The following is a 15,611-nucleotide window of genomic DNA, read 5'->3' as shown; positions in this document are numbered from 1 at the left end:
CCTCTTGTAACTATTTAGTCTTTAAGGTGCTACTAGACTATTTGTTGTTTTTTAAGTTTTTACAGACTAACTCTGCTACCCCTCTGAAGCTTATCTACTCACTATCTCTTTTTTCTTCCTTCCCTCCTTTTTTTCTCATTTTCTCTCTTTTTTTTCTTCTCTCTCCCTCCCGTCCCCTTTTTCCCTTATTTATTCTTGGATCTGGACTTCTAACACTCCTGTCATCTGAAGAAATGGGTTAAGCCCACGAAAGCTCATAATACCATCTACATGCTTTGTTAGTCTTTAGGGTGCTACTAGTCTATTTGTTGTTTTTTAAGTTTTTTCTATTACAGACTAACTTGGCTACCCCTTTGAAGGATGTTGTGAGGAACAATGCAATAAAGAGTCTGAAATCCTACGGCACTAGGTGTCTCAAAGCTAGCTATGTTAGAGAAAGGCACTGTGTATTTTCAGCGAGGGGTTAATAGGAAAATTTCCAATATTGCACAACTAAGCAAAAGGAGAAATAACAGCAGCTTTCCCTTCCGTGTTAAACACCAGAAGATTTCATACCAAAATGTTGCAAAATATTCATTCCAAAATGTTCATGCAAAATGGCCAGATCAGACGAAAAACATTCACATAAAGAATCTGACACATCAGAAAAGGGCAGACAAATAAACAGTGACAAGTTTGTAAAGTGCTTGTACACAAATGCTAGAAGTCTACAAAATAAGATGGGTGAACTAGAATGCCTCGTGTTAAAGGAGGGTACTGATATAATAGGCATCACAGAAACCTGGTGGAGTGAGGACAATCAATAGGACACAATCATTCTGGGGTACAAAATATATCAGAAGGACAGAACAGGTCGTGCGGGTGGGGGAGTGGCACTATATGTGAAAGAAAATTTAGAATCAAATGAAGTAAAAATCTTAAATGAAATCAACATGTTCCATAGAATCACTATGGATAGTAATTCTCTGCTCTAATAAGAATATAACAGTAGGGATCTATTATAATTATCGACCACCTGACCAGGACAGTAATAATGACTATGAAATGCTAAGGAAGATTAGAGAGGCTATCAAAATAAAGAACTCAATAATAGTGGGGGATTTCAACTATCCCCATATTGACTGGGTACATATCACCTCAGGACGAGATGCAGAGACAAAATTTCTTGATACTTTAAATGACTGCTTCTTAGAGCAGCTGGTGCAGGAACTCACAAAGGGAGAGGCAATTCTCGATTTAGTCCTGAGTGGCATGCAGGATCTGGTCCAAGAGGACCGTTTGGAAATAGTGATCATAATATAATAACATTTAACAATCCTGTTGTGGGAAGAATACCTTAGCAGCCCAACACTGGCATTTAATTTCAAAAAGGGGAACTATGCAAAAATGAGGAGGTTAGTTAAACAGAAATTAAAGGGTACAGTGACTAAAGTAACAGCCCTGCAAGCTGCATGGACATTTTTCAAAAACACCATAATAGAGGCCCAACTTAAATGTATACCCCAAATTAAAAAACATAGTAGAACAACAAGAAAAGAGCCACCGTGGCTTAACAACCATGTAAAAGAAGCAGTGAGAGATAAAAAGACATCTTTTAAAAAGGGGAACTCAAATCTTAGTGAGGTAAATAGAAAGGAGCATAAACACTGTCAAATTAAGTGTAAAAATGTAATAAGAAAAGCCAAAAAGGAGTTTGAATAACAGCTAGACAAAAACTCAAAAGGTAGTAACAAAATGTTTTTAAGTACATCAGAAGCAGGAAGCCTGCTAAACAACCAGTGGGGCCCCTGGACAATCGAGATAGAAAAGGCACACTTAAATAAGGAGCACAATAAAGTAATTGCGGAGAAACTACATGAATTCTTTGCTTCAGTCTGCATGGCTAAGGATGTTAGGGAGATTCCCTTACCTGACCTGTCCTTTGTAGGTGACAAATCTGAGGACTTGTCAAAGAATGAAGTGTCATTAGAGGAGGTTTTGTAATTAATTGAATAACTTAACAGTAACAAGTCACCGGGACCAGATGACATTCACCCAAGGGTTATGAAAGAACTCAAATGTGAAATTGCGGAACTATTAACTATGGTTTGTAACCTATCCTTTAATTTGGCTTCTGTACCCAATGACTGGAAGATAGCTAATGTAACACCAATAAAGGGCTCTAGAGGTGATCCCAGCAATTACAGACCAGTAAGTCTGATGTCAGTACCGGGCAAATTAGTTGAAACAATAGTAAAGAATAAAATTGTCAGACACGTAGAAGAACATAATTTGTTGGGCAAAAGTCAACATGGTTTCTGTAAAGGGAAATCATGTCTTACTAATCTATTAGAGTTCTTTGAAGGGGTCAACAAACATGTGGACAAGGGAAAATCCAGTAAATATAGTGTATTTAGATTTCCAGAAAGCTTTTGACAAGATCCATCACCAAAGGCTCTTATATAAATTAAGTTGTCATGGGATAAGAGGGAAGCTCCTTTCATGGGTGGAGAACTGGTTAAAAGACAGGAAACAAAGGGTAGGAATAAATGGTAAATTTTCAGAATGGAGAGTGGTAACTAGTGGTGTTCCCCAAGAGTCAGTCCTAGGACCAATCCTATTCAAAATATTCATAAATGATTTGGAGAATGGGGTAAACAATGAGGTGTCCAAGTTTGCAAAGAATACTAAACTGCTCTAGGTAGTTAAGACCAAAGCAGACTGTGAAGAAATTCACAAAGATCTCACCAAACTAAGTGATTGGGCAACAGAATGGGAAATAAAATTTAATGTGGATAAATGTAAAGTAATGCACATTGGAAAAAATAACCCCAAGTATACATACGATATGATGGGGGCTAATTTAGCTACAAGTAATCAGGAAAGAGATCTTGAGTCATCGTGGATAGTTCTCTGAAGACATCCACGCAGTGTGCAGCGGCAGTCAAAAAAGCAAACAGGATGTTAGGAATCATTAAAAAAGGGATAGAGAATAAGACAGAGAATATCTTACTGCCCCTATATAAAACTATACTACATCCACATCTTGAATACTGCATAGAGATATGGTCTCCTCACCTCAAAAAAGATATACTGGCATTAGAAAAGGTTCAGAGAAGGGCAACTAAAATGATTAGGGGTTTGGAATGGGTCCCATCTGAGGAGAGATTAAAGAGACTAGGACTTTTCAGCTTGGAAAAGAGGAGACTAAGGGGGGTATGATAGAGATCTATAAAATCATGAGTGGTGTGGAGAAAGTGAGTAAGGAAAAGTTATTTACTTGTTCCCATAATATAAGAACTAGGGGCCACCAAATGAAACTAATGGACAGCAGGTTTAAAACAAATAAAAGGAAGTTTTTCACACAGCGCATTGTCAATCTGTGGAACTCCTTGCCTGAGGAGGATGTGAAGGCTAGGACTATAACAGGGTTTAAAAGAGAACTAGATAAATTCATGGAGGTTAAATCCATAAATGGCTATTAGCCAGTAGGGGTAAGGAATGGTGTACCTAGCCTCTGTTTGTCAGAGGATGGAGATGGATGGCAGGAGAGAGATTGCTTGATCATTAGCTGTTCGATTTACTCCCTGGCATTGGCCACTGTTGGCAGACAGGGTACTGAGCTGGATGGACCTTTGGTCTGACCCAGAATGGCCATTCTCATGTTCTTATGCAGTGTGGCTTTCAAAAGGCACTGAACTTTTGGGACCAGATCTTCAAAGGCATTTAAGCTCCTAATTTCCCCTAATTTCCAGTTAGGAACAAAAATACCTTTAACACTAAGGGCTTTGCTCCTCGTGGCAGAGGTAGAAGAGCAGTCTTGTTAATTTCAAATATCCCTCTCAAACATGGAAACTCTGTTATGCCCTCAATGGGAACGCTATGTGATGGAGTTGTAACACATGCAACCTTCCTGAACACTGGGGAAGAGATCACAATTGCAGGTGCTGAAGGGTTGGAAATGTGGTTAGCAATGCAATAAAGGACAGATATCTGGGGATACAGAATGAAAGACAATTCTTTTTTTACAGTAGGGTGCTCCTGTCTCCTTATTGCAGGGTTAGCTGGCAGTGGCATTTCTTCTTCTGCCCCTTTAAGTCCCCAGCTCAAGCTCTAACTCAGAGCAGACACAGCACAATGCTAACGAGAAGGGCTTAGAAACCTGTCTTCTTGCTGGTGTGCTTGCAGGGGCTGAGTCATGGGATCAGTTTTGGGAGCAGTCTAATTTAACGTTTATATTTCTGACATTGGCACAAAAAGTGGGTGTGCGCTAATAAAATATGTGGATGACACAAAGTAGGGAGGTATTGTCAAAATGGAGGAGGACCAGAATATCATACAAGAAGATCTGGATGACCATGTATTTGCATACCTTCTTCCGTTTTTTTGTTTTTTTCTGGAAGAGGATTTTCTGATATTTGGCCTGTTTACACAGGGCCAAATGTCAGAAAAATAAAACTCTCTTTTGAAAGTCCCTGTAAACTTCATTTTGCAAGGAATAAGGGGACCTTCGAAAGAGAGTTTTTTTCCAACATTTGGCCCCATGTAGGCAGGCCAAATATCGGCAAATCATCTTCCGGGGAAAAAAAAACAGAAGAAGGTATGCAAATGCGAACATAATTTGCATGCCTTCTTCGAAAAAAACACCAGTGTAGCCGTACCCTTAGCTAAGGTCCACTCTTACACTCAGCAAGCAACTTCAATGAAGTCTGTGGGAATATTCCTGTTTGTAGCATTGCTCACATGCACAACTGTGCATAAGTACTGTAAAACATATGAACTAAAATACGCATACTCTAAGTGAGAGGCTCCACCATGTATCTCTTCGTCCCAAAGATGTTTCTCTTTCTCTTGCTTTCTCAGAGGCCTGTTAAAAAACAAAGATTTATTGCACAGCATCCACATGTTCCTACAATTGTTCCTTTAGGCTAAATACAACAGTTTATAACTTGTAATTATACTTAAAGATATACAGTCTATCTAACCTGTCATCCTAAACTTCAACACATGAGACAGAGTTCGACTACGTTTAAGGGTTTCTTTTAGAGTAGTTCTTTATTAAATTAAATGTTATTTTTAATAGAAAGTTTTTGCATTATTGAATCATTGCTTGAACTTTTCACTTGTATGATCTGATTTAGAATGAAACTGATCGGAGTGTCTACTAAGACTTGAGAATTCAAGATTGGAGGAACATTTTAAAATGGGCACAACTTCTGGGAGCATAAATGAGATGAGATTTATAGCAGAATTTCTTTGCTAAGTTCCTTAACTTTCTCAGTGACAGATTATTAAAATGTAATGAAGGAGCAAACTCCTATTTCTCCCTCTCCATAGTAGAGTTGAAACCATGTTACTCAAACTATATGATGTAGCTCTGTTGTGGGCATTGGTTGAGCTATTGTCTGGAAACCACATCATATTTATGTTGTAAGTCTGTGCTGTAGACAATGGCCTTCATTTTTTTATTCTTACTAATTTTTACTGAAAGATTCCTGAGTATTTGGTAGCATTATTATACTGATTAGGTTAAGAAAATTCAATACATTACCTTAGGTGGATGTGTTTGTTAATAATAAATTAGTCCTCTTGTAAATGCAAGCCTTTTTCATAAAGTAAAGAAATACGATGGGAGACACAGAGACAAACACACATGCATGTGCCTGTGTTAGTGCCTGAGCCCTAAAAAAAACGGGCGGCTGGAACTCCGTGTAACCTGCTCCCCACTCAGAAAAGAGAATTGATGGCTCAGTATCTGAAACCAAGTCAGAAGTATGCTCACTTTTCTCTAATTGTTGCCCCCCAGTGTCTTCCATCCCTCATTATTTACCTAGAATTTAATGTTTTACTCACATTTTCATTTAAACATTTTAAATTGTTGTAATAAACACTCAGATTCCCATGGACTTTTTTAAATAAAGAAAAGCTGAAAAAGAAGGCTATGGGCTGCCTATGGGGGGCAATCTAGTTTCGCTCATATGGGAGAAAAAAAGTACGATCCACATTGTTCAAAGGAGCTGAGCAACCAAGAGCTCTTTTCAATCCCAGTTGTTACTAGCATGGTTGTGACTGTAACATGGGCTGTTGGTATAGACCAGTGGTCTCCAACCTTTTTACACCCAAGATCACTTTTTAAGTCTCAGAACAGGCGAAGATCTACTGCCCCGCCCCTTCCTTGAAGCCCCACCTACATTACATGAGGAAATCTAATGTAAATGTACTGCGCAGGTGCGCAGTTCAGAGAGGGCTCAAGAGCTACTCTTGGAGCCCCTGAGATCTACCGGTAGATCGCGATCTACTGGTTGGTGACCATGGGTATAGACACACAGGCTGGGACTTTTTTCAAAGGCACCTCAGGGGTGGCAGGTGCTCTGATTTCATTGAAATTAAATAGAAAGTTGGCCCCTAATTCTCTTTGGCATCTTTGAAAATGTCATCCTTACTCTACATCATGCTTCTCCATTACTTAAAATTAATTTATCTTCAAGAGATTGTATACCACTAATGACCATTTAAAATATTATTTGTCCAAAATCTTATTTTGAATATTAAAAAATTAATGGAGATTGCCTATCTCCTAGAGCTGGAAGGGACCTTGAAAGGTCATTGAGTCCAGTCCACTGCCTTCACAGCAGGACTAAGTACCAGCCCTGACAATTTTTGCCCCAAATGGCCTCTGCAAGGATTGAACTCACAGCCCTGGGTTTAGCAGGCAATAGCTCAAACCATTGAGCTATCCCTCCCAGTTTAAAAAATGGTTACTCACCATTTGTAACTGTTGTTCTTCAAGATGTGCTGCACATAGCTATTCCATGGTAGGTGTCTGTGTTCACCACACGCATGGTGCCAGAAATCTTTTTCCTTAGGCTAGGTCTACACTATTGGTTTTTCTTTTTTTTTTTTTTTTTTTTAAAGCTACACAAATTGCAAAGCTTTTTCCATTGCTTTTCCAGAAGAGGATTTTCCACCATTTGGCCCTGTCTACATGGGGCCAAATGGCGGAAAAGCCTCCTCTTTCGGCAGAGCTCTTATCCCTCATAGAACAAGATATACAGGGCTCCCCAAAAGAGCGCATTTGCTCTTCCACAAAAAAAGTGAAGGAGTAAATGTGTTCCTTGGACATGGCAGAGCTTTTCCGGGCTACCTCTGGAAAACCCCGCAGTGTAGACGTACCCTTAGTGGAATCCTAAGGGGCTATGTCTGGAGCCCTCTGGAGTGGCATGCAGATACCATGATATAAGGGGCACTGAGGGGCCCTCCTCCCACTTTCCCTCAGTTCCTTCTTACTCTAACTCTGCCAAAGGGGAAGGCAGGTGGGTCGTGAAATGGACATGAACAACACACCCCAAAGATCAACAGTTACAAAAGATAACTTTGGAGGTGGGTAGGAATTCATGGACCTGTGGATTGCAGCACAGCTTTGCCAAATCCAGGGTGGCTTGCTAAGTGACTGTGCAGTGTATGGAGAATGTGATGGAGGGGAGATGGTCCTCCAACATCAATGAAGATGACCCAGGTGCAGGGCTTGGTGCCTTTTGGGCCTTCTCCAGCCTGTCTGTTAGCTTGTCACTCTTCTTCCCTTTGTCCTTATGAAGGGACTTGTCTTTGCCTGGCTTCCTAGCAGGCCCGGCCAAAGCTGTGGGCGACGACCACTGCTGAGCCATCAATACTAGTGTTCCACTGCACACCAAGACACTGATACTCAGTGCCGAGTCCAACCGCTGGTCCCGTGGAGCAAGTGTAGACTCCATTAAGAGCCCTCTAAGATGAATTCTTCGCTCTTTAATAGTTCTGGGAAGAAAGGGCCTGCAAATGTGACCCTTTTCCAAGATGTGACCTTTCCCCAGGCAACGAATGCAGTCAGCATTTGGATCTCTGACTGGCATGGGCCTGTGGCTCAAATGCAGGCTATGAAGCTGGGGGGGAGGGGAGCAAGGCCCACCTTCCCAGACAAAATCTATTTAGGAGAATCAAAGTTCAACAATTTATGGGTACTTAGCAGTTCATTTAGAACTATCAACAATGCAAAGGGAGTGCCTGCTGCAGCCAAGGCTGGAGCACGCTGTTCCAAGCACCATCACTGGTCATAAGTAGGAACTGAGGAGGAAGGGGCTGGGGGGTGCCTTATATAGTGTGTCATGTGTGCACCACTACAAAGAGTTGAGGATCCTGGCTCATACAGGTACTACATAGGGAAAAACTTCCAGACTGGTGCATGTGGCATGCACACACACCTATGTTGAATAGACATGAGCAGGCACTCTCAGAAGAACCAAAGCTGGCAAAATCAGGCAGGGGCGATCATGATGAGGCATGCCTTGTCCCTTGATCTTGGAGAGAAACCTTGCTGACTAGTGGGATTGGTGAAAAGATGCACATGAGACTGTCCACCCACGACAGTAGGAAAGCATCAGTTTTTCCTGCAACCATAGTCCCTGAGTTGCAAGGGGACTGAGATGTGCTCTCAAGTCAGGGTCGGAGGCACCTGACACCAGGGACACCCTGCGCCATGCAGCCATGAATGGAACTCCTTTCATTACTAGGTGTGGGTTACACCACTGTTGGAGGGAGGCAAGAACTTGGGGGAGGGGGGTCATGAGAAGTCTGTCCAAGGAGTGTTTGGCTAAGAAGTAGATTGATGACAGTGACATTTGGAGGAATCTTAGCGGTAGCTTTGCATGTTGGACCACATAGGTGCACATGGCCATGTGCCCCTAGGAGTCTGAGGCAGCCCCGAGCTTTGGTGAACAGGTATGCAATGACATGGGATATAAGATCTGACAGGGCTGTGAACATAGTTTGTGGTCAGAATACTCTCGCTTCAACAGAGTTGAGCACTGCACCTATGGACTCTATTCTCTGAATGGGGCAGGCCCAAGGCATGACAAGTGGCTCCCAATATCCTGATACTGTATTTCACCTGGTTCTTGGAGCAACTCTTGGCAAGCCAGTCATCCAGGTGGGGATAGATCGGGATCCTCCCATGCCTGAGATAAGCTTCAACTTCTGCCGTGAACTCTGTAAACATTCTTGGCACTATCACTAAGCTGAAGGGGAGTGTTGTGAACTGTTGGTTGGGCTGGCAGAACCTCCTTTGCTGGTGTTGCTGCCGCCAGCACGTCAAATACTGAGTCCACTGATTCAGCCATCTCCTCTGCTGTTAGTCCCAGGCTGGCTGCAACTCTTGTAAGCAGCTCTTGGGGGGTTTTGCATCATCCTGGGGGTACCCACTGTGAGGGACCTGCAACTGTCTCATCAAGTGATGATAACGAGGATGACCTGATCCAAACTGTGAGCCTGGGGGATGGGAGGGGGCAGTATACTGGTGTTGAAGGTCCTTCCAATGCCCTTGAGACTGACTGCATGATCTGCAACATCCACACATAGCCAGGGGTTATACCCTTGCCAGGGCCCCAGCCATTGGCCTTGTGGCCACACATTTGTAGGCTGGCCTAATGGCTGGTTGGTGGGGGCTTGTGACTCCTCGTTGTCTGAGACTGAGGCTAAATATTCATCCTCTGGCGACCATACAGGTACCACCAAAGGGTAAGTTTCCCTACTCTGCCCAGTGGCCTCTCACCTGCTGTTTGGGAAGCGGTACCAGGAGCCTGCTGAGCTATGCCGCACATGTGGCAAGTGACAGAAATGATTATACTGTGGGGTGGGCTGGTTGTGATGGCCAGGAGCATGGCTCTTGACCCTGCAATGACCGGTGATGGAACTCCGATGACTGGTTACAGCAACCAGCAGCAAGGTCCTGTGATCAGTATCCAAGCTCTGGAGACTGGTCATAAGGTTCTGGCAGTGGGTCCAGAGACAAGCGTCAGGGCTCCGGGGACTGGTGTCAAGATCCTGACAATCAGTGCCCAGAGTCTGGTGACCTGTGCCTGGAATTCACCTGATTTTGGGCCTGTGGGCTGGGATGCGGTTTTGGAGGTTGCTAGCACAGTCGTGGGGATTTTCAGGGCATCCCTGGTGATTTTCCCCTTGAAGTGGGCCAGAGGGCAGGCTCCTTGGGCCTCTCTACCCATGGAGTTGGCAGCACAAGTAGGAAGAAAATATCTCTTGCTGCCTGCAAGGCTTCCATGGAGGAAGGCACTGTTAGGTACCACTTGCCTCCAGTGCCTTCACGAGTGGGGAGCAGCTCATGGGACGGGTTGGGTCCCCTTGCCCAAGTCTGCGTGAACTTTGCTTATGTCCTGTCCTGTACTTGGACTTAGGAGCAGTGGCAGTGAGTTATACAGGCTGATGGTGCCTGGACTGCAAGAATATTCCTGGCCTGGGGGCACTGCTCCAGCAAAGTTCAGGGCCAGGTCTCTCCTCTGGCCCCACCTGCTACCCCCATACATTCCCCCCTCCTCTCTTTGCATTTCCTGGCCCACCTACCATTCTTGGGAGATTTGAAATGGCCCGGGGGCCCCCCTGCCACCACCAGCAGCCCAGAAGAGGGGGTAGAGCAGCTTGCTGCCTACTCGCTCCACATTGCTGCCAGCATATCCTTGCGGTCTTGGGGGCGAGGTGTCTCCATGCACTGTCCCCACCCTTGCGGTCAATGGAAGCTGCAGGGGTGGTGCCTGTGGGCAGCAGTACATGGAGCACCATGACCCTCCCCACCTAAGAGCTGCTGCCAGAGCGGGGTGCCCCAGCTAAGTGCCACACCTCCCTCCCTACATCTCTGAGAGGGTAAAGCGGGGCTGGGAGAAGTGGGTCAAAGCAGGGGCAGAGATTTGGGGGAAGAGATGGAGGGGGTATGAGGAGTGGAGCAGGGGCAAGGAGAGGTGGGAAGAGGCAGGACCTGGAGTGGAAGGGGTTGTCTCGGGCTCCGCACCCTTCTAGGAATGGCCCTCCCCAGATTAGGGGTAGCACAGACAGGAGTCATGTGGGAGGAGTTGTCATGTAACCTGTTCCCCCCTTGTGTCCCTCCTCAGCTGTCACTGAGCAAGGGTTAGTGTTCCAGCCCCGACACTGGCACTTAGAGGGAACTAAGGGAGGGAGTGGGGCATCGGCATCCCTTGTACTGGCCTATTTGTGCCCCACTCCAACGGGAGCCAGAGTTTGTTCCCTACAGATACCACAGAGGAAAAAGCTTCCAGTGCCAGTTCATCTGATGAGCACACACCCCAACACTGGAATGGATGAGTAAGCACTCAAAGCATTAACTTTTTCTGTATGTCCTACCACTGCTGATTGCCACACTGTTACGTGGAATGAGAGTTTCTCCTCCAATTTTCTCATTATGCCTACCTGATTCCTTCTATACAGCTAAGGTGACTGTGACTGCATGAGTCAATAGTGTAGGGGTCAGAGTTCTCTCTAATTTTTTCCATCTGTGTGTGGAATATTTTTTTCTGATGTGCACCAAAACATGTGTGGATGTGCACCACCATTAGAAACACATGCTGCCAGCTGTGCGCACTCTGCTAATCAGCTGAGTGGCACCTGAATCTCTCCTGGGTGACAGGAACAGGGAACACTGGTGGGGGTCCAGTTCGGCTGCTGCAAAGTGTGGATTGTGAAATAAGATGACTGACTACAAAGAAGCTCCTGTTTCCAGGCCAAGCCCTTTGAAATAAAAGATGAGGCAGACAGAAAGGTGTAAAGGGACAAAGTTACTTTTGGTTGGACTGTGGCTTTGACGGTTGAAAAACTCCTCTCATTATGAATTTGAAGGATGTGCTACAGGAGACCTTGGGGTATGGCACTCAAGGGATTGAGGATGAAATTCTTCCTGTGCAGACGACTTGAAACAAGTCAATACATCACAGAAGCCCTACTTAAGTCCTCAGGGTCTTCTATTTCAGTGCTAGCTATTATTAATTTTTCTTCGGTGACGTATATGCATGGGGGAGGGAGAGGGTGAGTTAACTCTTGAGTGTCCATCTTGAAGGGGAGGAGGAAGTAGGAATCTGAGCTCCTAATTTTGGCTTCCTACTGAAGAGTCATGCAGAACGAGTTGTCTCAACTAGTGCTAGTGAGGATATCACTTCTATAAGAGGCCATTCTGCTAGTGCTGAGTGGGAGAGGGTGCACCAAGCCTAAGTCTGCTCAAAGCAGACTTGCGAGAAAGCAAGAAGGGGTTTTGCAATGATGGCACAGGAGCCAGCTACTTACAGAATTTGGGCACTGCCAAATCTGAGCCAGTTTCTGCTGGCCAGCTAGTTGAATGCTCCACAAAGAGCTGAAGGCACGTGCTTACAGCCTAGGCAGAAGACAAACTGAAGAATGCAAGGCTGAGAAGGAAGAAAAACCTCTTTGAAGCCAAATGATTGGTCACTCTACTAGTGAGTCTGAACTCAGAAAGAAATGCAATTGATCCACAGTGTCCAATGAGCAGGTGTAGAAACCGCCCTTATCTCTCAGAGCAAAGTACTAAATCTTCCTAAGCTACATTAAGAACCCCCCGATAGGATTTCCCTATCACCTCTGTAAAAAAAGGCCCCACTCTCATCTGCATTACTTTTAGGCTCACCCAGCTGCTGTAGCCTACGAGGGTGTTATTCCCTCCAACTCAACAGCTGTAACTCTCAGGGGCTACGTCTAGACTGCAAGCCTACTTTCGAAAAAGAGTGTCTAGACTACAACCAGTACTTTTGAAAAAGCAAGTCGCTTTTTCGAAAGAGAGCACTCAGGCAGTCTGGATGCTCTCTTTTGAAAAGGCACAGTTTGCATTACATAGCGCCTTTTTTCGAAAGAGCACTTTTGAAAAGTGTTATTCCTCACAAAATGAGGTTTTCCTCAGTCGAAAAAACTGCCGCATTCTTTCGATTTACTTTTGAAAGAACACGGCAGCAGTCTAGATTCAGGGGAAGTTTTTTTGAAAAAAGGCCACTTTTTTCGAAAAACCCTGTAGTCTAGACACACCCAATCCCATGCACACTAGCAAGCCCTCAGTCAGTAACCTATTCCCTCCCTGGCTTAGTACTCCGAGTCAGTCATCTCCCACATGTTCATCCGCTAGTTCCCAGTCTAGATATTATATCCCATCCCCCCCAAAAAAGAATGGGGTACAACATGAAAGTACCTTTTCCAGCAGACTGTCAGTTTCTTCTTCCATGTTAATCCTGATTCCGGGGCGGGGTCCACCCACCATCTTCCCTTGGTGCCTATATCCTTCCGGCCACCATAGTTACAGATACTGTATTGAAGGGGGGAGCAGCAGGAGCCTGAGATAGCCTAGCTTTGTCCTACTAACAGCTCTGTTGCTAGGAGACCACTGATTCTGTGCTTTGACTGATCCTTTGTTATCTTGCTGTCAACTCTCAGGACTAGTGTGGACCTCTCCCCCACACAGTTATGCTGAAGAACAGGGTTGTCAACAGGCCCCTGTAAGGACAACACACACCAGAGAATAAAACAGATCCAAGCTGCCACCTCTCATCCTTGGATGGCAAAGAAGTCAGTTGATACACAGTGTCCGTTAAAAGGAGCCATTGTGATGTAACACACACCATAAACACCTAACAGGGGGGATAGCTTTGGACACACATCGTGCCATTACACTTCTATGAAATACAGTTTTCCTTAGTTTTTTAGTTTATTCCATTGCCATTTGTCCATGACACCTAATGTATAATGCTTATTCACCTTCCCTATAACTTGTATCCTCAGTCTAGTTGCCTGTTTCCATCTCACTGATTTATGCTACCTTAACTTTTTTTAAGCAATGCATCTTTTCAGGCAGCACTAAACACAAGCTCTTTCATGATTCTGATAGAGCCTTCTTGTACCTAACTTTTAAATATTAGGAAAATTTGTCCATGCTTACTGGAATACTACCTTATTCAACTAATAAACTCCACAGATTTGTTAAAATGGGCCACTTCAGTCTGCTTGACACCTAGCAGTGAAACCAGATCAGTAAGTCACTACCTCTCTCAGATTTCAAGCCCAGAAAGGTCTATTGTGAACATACAGACAGATCTCCTGTATAACACAAAATAATCCCTGTATCGTAGCTTTTAGAAAACCATCCAAGCTTGATTTTAAAATAGCCAGTGACGGAGAACCACTACAATCTTAGGTGGTAAATTGTTACAATGATTAATTACCCCCACTGGTAAAAATGTGCCTTATTTACAGTCTTAGGAATTGTCTACTCTACAAAGCCTTGTCAGTAAAACTAATGTCCACGAGAAAAAAAAAAAAAGACAAATGCAAAGTTACCAAAGGGTCTTTACACTTGCTCCCTCTGTCGACAGATCATGTCCGCAGCATGGATCAATCATAATCAATAATGTGAGCAACGCATGGTGGGTATGTATCCCACAGGCCTGGCGACACCATCTGCCAGTAGGTATTGTGGAAATGTGGAACACATCTTGGGACTCTGCTAAAAGTCCCATCAGGCACTGCTTTGTTTCCAATGGCCCCAGTGGTTTCCACCTTCCTTTCGTGCCATTCTTTCAAGTGACATTCTTTCCTGTGCACTCCAGCATCCTGCCATGAGAGGGGATGGAGCCTGCTCATCTCTCCCAGGCTCTGTTAAATGTCATGAGGCCATCACACATGGCAGCGCAGTGAATCTTCAAGTTACTGACAGAGGAAGACTCTGAGGCGCGTGGCATTCTGCACGACACAGACAGCAGCAATTTAACATTGCTTTTTGCACTCCAAGGGCAGCACTACAGGGTAGACTGCTGCATTTGAGCTAAGAAAACCAGTTCTGAGGGGTGGGATTGCATCATCAGGCAGGTGCGGGATGAAGAGCAGTGGCTAGAGCTTTAAGATGCATAAAACCACCTTTGTGGAACTGTATGCTGAGCTGGCCCTCGACCTGCTGCATAAAGATCATCAGAATGAGAACTGCCCTCTCGGTAGAGAAGCGTGTGGCAACTGCTGTCTTGAACCTGGTGACTCCAGACTGCTCCTGACTGTACTATTGCAAGTGTGCAGGGTGATAATAAATAATTCTTCTTCGAGTAGTGTCCCCGTGGGTGCTCCACTGTAGGTGAAGGGTCGCCCTGAGCCTCAGATCGGAGCTTTGTATAGCAGTTTTCCCTGTTGAGCCACGCATGCCCAGGAGGCGTCTCGAGCCCTTCCCGCCTCCTGAGGAGCGCGGCTCAACCCCCTCCCTTTCAGTTCCTCTTTAACCGCCCTCGTCAGCGGATGGAGCAAACAGGAGCTCCCTGTCAGACTCTCTGACTACTCTCCTCTCCAGTTTAGTCATAGTTCTTTTCCCCTGTTATTCCAAGTTAGCTTTCCTTGTTTCTTTCAAAAAACAAAAAAACCAAAAAAAACCTAGTAACAAGAAGAATACACTTACCTAAATCCCCCCTCAGGGGGCTTGAATCCGCTTCAAACCGGGACTCTGAGGTACCGGCGTTCTCACAGCTGTTCAACACAGGAAAGAAAGAAAAGAGTTAAAAAAAAACAAAAAAAAAACCAACACACGGAGACAGACGAGAACAACAGTAACAGCCAAATAAATACATGGAACAAGCTCAAAGAGGAGAGAACCGGCCATGTCCGGCTCCTCGGGCTTTAAAAAATGCGACCAATGCCGGGATCCTATGCCGGCTTCAGATGGGCATTCAAAGTGCATTCGCTGTTTGGGGGAATCTTACTCTCCCCACAGCTGCACTCATTGCAATTCACTCACAGCGAGAGCCAGAAAGGACTGAGAGCTCCGCCTA

General features: G+C 44.7%; 1 protein-coding gene across 3 annotated transcripts in view; it reads right to left on the bottom strand.

Moving 5' to 3' along the window:
- STPG4 (sperm-tail PG-rich repeat containing 4) overlaps positions 1-13,390 on the bottom strand; it is a 39,557-nt gene extending 26,167 nt beyond the window's left edge. For 2 of the 3 annotated variants that reach the window (XM_025185855.2, XM_025185857.2), the window contains exons 1-2: positions 13,001-13,384; positions 4,775-4,846 (exon numbers count right to left, since the gene is read on the bottom strand). In XM_025185855.2, coding sequence (XP_025041640.1) covers positions 4,775-4,846; positions 13,001-13,069 — 141 coding nt within the window. In that variant the 5' untranslated portion in view covers positions 13,070-13,384. Of the gene's footprint in view, positions 1-4,774; positions 4,847-13,000 lie in introns of all 3 variants that reach the window. The other variant, XM_025185856.2, reaches the window with a different exon arrangement.
- Between the last annotated feature and the right edge of the window lie 2,221 nt (positions 13,391-15,611).

Source organism: Pelodiscus sinensis, chromosome 3 (genome assembly GCF_049634645.1).
Source record: "Pelodiscus sinensis isolate JC-2024 chromosome 3, ASM4963464v1, whole genome shotgun sequence".
Lineage (NCBI taxonomy): Eukaryota > Metazoa > Chordata > Testudines > Trionychidae > Pelodiscus > Pelodiscus sinensis.
The sequence above is the reverse complement of the archived record's forward strand: the minus strand, read 5'-3'. Positions and strand labels throughout refer to the sequence as shown.